This window comes from Rhinatrema bivittatum, chromosome 4 (genome assembly GCF_901001135.1).
Source record: "Rhinatrema bivittatum chromosome 4, aRhiBiv1.1, whole genome shotgun sequence".
Lineage (NCBI taxonomy): Eukaryota > Metazoa > Chordata > Amphibia > Gymnophiona > Rhinatrematidae > Rhinatrema > Rhinatrema bivittatum.
In genome coordinates, this window is record NC_042618.1 from 294,181,138 (window position 1) to 294,187,137 (window position 6,000).

Consider the following 6,000-nt stretch of genomic DNA (forward strand, 5'->3'; position numbering starts at 1 on the left):
AGGAGGCAGATTATCCAACTTCTACGAGGAGTGGGAAAAGATTACCTCGGACCGGTGGGTCTTGGAAGTGGTTAGGCATGGTTACGCTCTAGATGTTTTATGCCCGGTCAGAGGTGCCTTTGTAGAGTCTAATGTCGTTTCGCGCAGCAGGAGAGAAGCTGCAGCGGTTGCTCAACCTGAATGCCATTTGTCCCATCCCTCCTTCAGAACAGGGCCAGGGACGGTACTCATTGAACTTTGTGGTTCCCAAAAAGGAGGGCTCCTTTCACCCTATCCTCGACTTGCAGAAGGTACACAGGTGCCTGCAAGTTCTCAGCTTTCGAATGGAAACCTGAGAACTGTGGTTGTGGTGCATGGTGGTTGCGGCGGTACGCAAAGGGCAGTTCCTGGCGTCTCTGGATCTGCATATCACGATCCGCCAAGACCATCAGATGTTCCTGAGGTTAAAGGTGCTGGTCGGCATTTCCAGTTTTGAGCTCTTCCCTTCGGCCTGGCCACCGCGCCTCGCACATTTACCAAGGTGATGGTGGTAGTGGCAGCAGCTCTGCGCAAGGATGGGATATTGGTGCACCTGTATTTGGATGACTGGCTCATCCGGGCGAAGTCTCGGGAGGACTGCGAGAAGTTGATTAAGAGAGTGATGAGCACATTACGGTTTCTCGGTTGGGTCATCAATCTGCAGAAGAGCCATTTGCTGCCCACGCAACGTCTCGTGTATCTGGGAGCATTGTTCAATACTCCGGAGGGCAAGGTCTTTCTGGCGGCAGACAGAGTATTGAAGTTGCAGGCTCAGGTGAAGTGCCTTCTTCGTATGTGGATACCAACAGTTTGGGATTATCTCCAAGTCCTGGGCTCTATGGCTTCCACTTTGGAGTTGGTTCCTTGGACCTTTGCGCACATGAGGCTTTCACAGCGTCGCTATTGTCCAGGTGGATTCCCTTATCAGAGCAGTTCCATATCCCCTTGCCTCTTCTTCGGGAACCCAGGCTCAGTCTCTCTTGGTGGCTGTCGCGTTGCAGTTTAGAGAAGGGGGTGGATCTGGATCCCCCGGAGTGGGTGGTGGTCTCCACGGATGCCAGTCTCTCCGGTTGTAGAGCGGTCTGCCAAGACAAGACGGCTCAAGGCCTGTGGCGAGTTACGGAGAAGTCTTGGTCAATCAACAGATTCAAAACCAGGGCGATTTGCCGGGCCCTTCAAGTGTTTCTGCCCTTAGTCAAGGGTCAAATGGTGCACATATTGTCCGACAACGCAACGACTGCTGTGTACATCAACAGGCAGGGGGAAACAAGCTCTGTGGAAGCACTGGAGGCGCAGCAGCTGTTTGCCTGGGCTGAGCTTCACCTAGGCGTCTCACAGTGTCGCATGTCGTGGGGGTAGAGAATGTGCAGGTTGACTTCCTCAGCAGACCGATTGGAGTTGTACTCCATGGCGTGGAACCGCATTTGCGCCAAATGGGGTGCTCCCCAGTTGGACCTGATGGCGATGCAAACCAACTTGAAAACGGAGAAGTTCTTCAGTCGAAGGAAGGAGAGCGGATCAGTGGGGCTCGATGTCCTGGTGTGTCATGTGGCCCATGGGAATCCTTCTTTACGTCTTCCCTCTGTGGCCTCCCATAGGCCACATCCTAAGGCAGATAGAAGTGATTCATAGGATGGTGGTGGTCATGGCACCAGAGTGGCACAGATGTCCTGGTCATCTGGTGGAGGAAGGCCCTTTACGGCTGGCCCATCTTCCATGACTGCTGTGACAGGGACCCATATTATCGGATCGGGAGGATCAGTTCTGTCTCGCAGCTTGGCTTTTGAGAGGCAGAGGTTACGCCTGAAAGTGTATTCGGAGCCGGTCATTTCCACGCTGCTTTAGATTTAGGAGGTCTTCTCACAAAGTCGCAATATAAGAAAAATCACACAACATAAGTTTGAGATTGTTAAAAAAAAATTAAATCTCTTGATGCTCATAAATTTAACAAATTATACATTGTAATGCTTTGCATAGAGAAAACAAAAGACAATACACAGTCCTAAAATTCACAGTCCATCCAAATCTACATACAGTGAAGGTTTCTTCACTAATCAACTTCCTAGCAAGTAGGCACTCTTTGGAGATGGACACTTTCTGGGCATTTACCTTTCATACTTGATTTTCTTGATAAAGATCACTTGTTTCAAGTAGAAACACTTTTCTTGAAGTAAATAGCAATCCTGTAGACTTTCTCCTTGAATGGCAGTCCTCCCTTTCACGTGCAACAGAAAAATCTACATGTTAGACATTTAAGATAACTTCAGTGAAGAGTTAGGAGAATGGAGCAGGGACTGTCTTTCATATATATCTGCACAGTAGTACTTTGAAATCAGTAGTAGTAACCTACACTATTTCTGGGTCTTCTCTGGATCCTTTAGGGCCCCAAAGAGACTCCCACATCTTGGCTGACTGAATGTTCTTCCCTTAAGCCTCCAAACATTCTTAAGACATGCAGTGAACAAGAAGAGCAAGAGCCAAAGTGGGCTCATGAGTTTTATGAAATGCACTACTCACTAGGCACCTTCCACTGGGGAGTGTCAAGGAGCTCTCTACATTCATATTTTGACTTCATCCAGTGTCTGTAAAGACTCTAATGTCTTTAGTCAGGGACATACATTTTGGTGATGCCCTTACATGATTATAAAATGATTAAAAAAAATTTAATTTTTTACTTAAAAATTTTAATGGAGCCATGAGTACATTGTGATGTCATCAGGTACTATTAAAGCTGCTTTGCCATTGCTTTGTCTTAGGATTTGTTCACTGTTTTCTTTAAAAAAAAAAAAAAAAAAAAAAAGTGACTCATGAGATTGTAATGCTGTTTAACAAATCACAGTCCTTGATCATGCTATTGGCCATCTAGTTTGCATTGCTGGACATTAGCTAGTGATGGGATTATATATAGCAGGGGTCCTCAAACTGGTCCTTGGGACTTCCCAGCCAGTTGGGTTTTCATGATATCTAATGAATATACATGAGATTTATTTGCATGCACTACCCTATATATGCCAATATTTCTCGTGTACTCATTAGGGATATCCTGAAAATCCAACTGGCTTGGGGAGAGCCCTAAGAACCAGTTTGAACACCTCTGATTTATTGAATGGTTTGTATTCTATTTTCATTGTGCAGAACTTGGTTATGGAGAAAAGTGATTGTAACAGTAAACTTGGCTGCATACCAGGTACTGTGCAAAAATAAGACCTTTCCATTAACTTTGGGTTCACACAAGGATGCTTTAAGGTGCCATTGCTTATAATGTATCCTGATGAACTGTAAACTATTCTTATTTGTTTGCAGATGCAAAAAACAGCAGATCAGAGGAAAATGTTTTAACACCAAAAAACACCAGTGCAGGGAGTCATCAAATGTCCTGGACTGGGCCCAGCCCAATAAAGTTGCAGGAGTTTAATGATCAGGAAGGAACTCCGAAAAAGGAGTATCTTGGTGTAACAAACCATTTCTCAGAGTCTGCGCTGGTAGCTGGGAGGCCGCCTGCTATCCCAGTGGAGCTGAAATCTGCTACTATTGCAAGTTATAAAGAGGAACAACAAGAAATTGTTAATGGAGATGAGAATGCAACTGAAAAAATGTTACTGAAAATCCAAAAGGCTTTTTCTGAGTCTGGCAGTAACTTGCATACCTTAATCAGTGAAACTAAGTCTTCAATAGTAGTGTCTATTGAAGAAAAAGTAGCTGAAACGATAAGTGAGCAGCAATTGGAATCAGCAAAAGATCTGATTATAACTAGTATGGATATTGCAGAAGCAAAGGATGATTTTAATAAGCAGACTCTTCATAAATCATGTAATGCCAAAGGTACCAATCATGAAAATACAAACAGTCTTGAGAAAGACGAGTTTCAAGGCTACTCTGAGTCTCAACATCACATAGAAGATCTGCAGGAAGGAAACACAACTGAAGATCTTGGGACAGGCCTGTTAGTGAGTAAGGAGGAGGAACAGTCTCATTTCATAAATCTCTTAGATGGTAAAGTAAATATGCCAGACTATCCCAGGCAGATAAAAGCAGTTAAACTTCAACCTTCAACAGACCATTTAAGTGGAAAAAAGAATAGTAGATTGAATCCTCTGACTTTAGGAAGAAGTGTTGCTACAGCACAGCCTATTTGTACACTTCCAAAATCGTCCAAGACTGAAAATGTGTCTGTCTTCAAAATATGTTCCGTAGCAGGAGCTTCTGTGAAATGCAAGCCCAAGGTGGCACAAGCTACCAATCATGTAAAAGTTTCCGATCACATACAATGGTTCAATAAACTTTCCTTGAATGATCTCAGCTCTGGAGCCAGACCAGCATCTTCTCCTAAGTTTCCATGTACCCCTGTCCGCCAGTCTGTAAGGAGGATTAACTCACGCTGTGAGGACAAGAGGCAAGTCGCAGGCAGCACAGTGGTGACATTTGGTGGTGCTAGCGTTTCTCTGATGAAATCTGTGAATTGCAATGGCATGATCTCATCCTGTATAGAACCAGTCATTCCGGATTCTGCACCATTGCTGCAATATCCTAAAGCCACAGCTGGACGAGTATCCACCTCTCATGAACACCTAACTATTGGCAGCATTTATAAGAAATCATGTTCTCAAACCAATGATACAGTTGAGCATTCTGATTCACTTGAAAATACCAGAGTTAACAGATCTAAAGCAGCTCTTCTTATCCAATCAACATCTGTTTTAGAAGATGTTACAAATCATGAAGCACAACAAGCTAGGAAGGGCTTGGTGAAAAAGAAAAGTAATCTAAACAGCATTCCTGTTGCTACTGCAGAAAATGGTGTCCTCTGGAGGATTTCAGCAAAAGAAAAGAGCCGCTTTAAAGGCTCACCAAAGAATCCTATTGCAAAAGCTAGACTCTTGCCAGCTTCTAGACCTTTGGAATTATGAGCTAATCGCACAGTATTTCCACATACCTTATGGTGTAAAACGGTCATTTTAACATATGCTTTTGCCATATTTGCTTTGCTTTTTATATTGTTTTCTGTTTGCTGATATCAAATGATGCACAATGTATCACATGATGAACAAGCACCAAAGCCTTGTGCCCGCTGCAGGCTTTATAGGCAGATGTTCTGCCTTATTGTCAAGTATGCATTTATTAAAGGACTGATTTTATCTACTGTTTGATTTTGCTGTAAGCCAGGCTTCAGAGCCAAAGTATTTGTATGTTTCTATTCTAAGTCACTCAAATCAATGTTTTTATTTATTTTTTAATTTTTACATTGAATTATTACAGTGAGGTTTTAAAGATATCTCCCATTGTGTTGACAGCTTCATGTAACTTTATTTTTTATACTGTTCTGTGATATGAATATTAATGCTGAAAGTGTCAGTCTGTGGTTGTGATTGCATGGTTGATCTTTGAACACTTCTCCGATATCTCATTTTGAAGAAATGAAGTCATATGATGACCCAGCTCTTGCAAAGTCCTGATTTAATACCTTGTGTTCCTACAAAATTAAAAAAAAAAAAAAAAAAGATTTCAAAAAATGGAACACCTGCCTAGCAGCAGTTAGAGTGTATATGTCATTTTAAATCTTGGAACAGAGAAAAAATTACCACTTTATTTTTTATTTACAGGAAGTCTTTTTTTGGTTAAAAGTAGTTGGTGGCAATTTAGTTTGGTGATTGGGAAAGTTAGACTATTAAGTTAAAGCAAATTTAAATTGTATGTTAAAAAGGGGAAATGGAGGGGAAGTGTAAAATAAGATTTTATTGTGAAGCAGAATTATGACATAAATAATCACACCGTAAAACTGGATGGCAGTGTGTGTCTGTGAAATTTTTATTTTCAAGGCGAATGTAAAAAGCCATAATGCATCAACTTTTAAAGTTCTGTTCTAGAAAACCAGGTGCTTACCCTAATTGGTTATAATTTATTTAATTTTATTGTAAACCACTTAGATGACACGGTACCTAAAGGTGGTAAATCAAATTGAATAAATATTTGAGGAGCTGAGCA

At 42.1% G+C, this 6,000-nt stretch overlaps 1 protein-coding gene across 2 annotated transcripts in view; it reads left to right on the forward strand.

Moving 5' to 3' along the window:
• Positions 1–5,797, forward strand: part of ARHGAP11A (Rho GTPase activating protein 11A) — a 237,228-nt gene extending 231,431 nt beyond the window's left edge. For both annotated transcript variants that reach the window (XM_029600193.1, XM_029600194.1), the window contains exon 11: positions 3,322–5,797. In XM_029600193.1, coding sequence (XP_029456053.1) covers positions 3,322–4,925 — 1,604 coding nt within the window. In that variant the 3' untranslated portion in view covers positions 4,926–5,797. The remainder of the gene's footprint in view (positions 1–3,321) is intronic.
• The last annotated feature ends 203 nt before the right edge of the window (positions 5,798–6,000 follow it).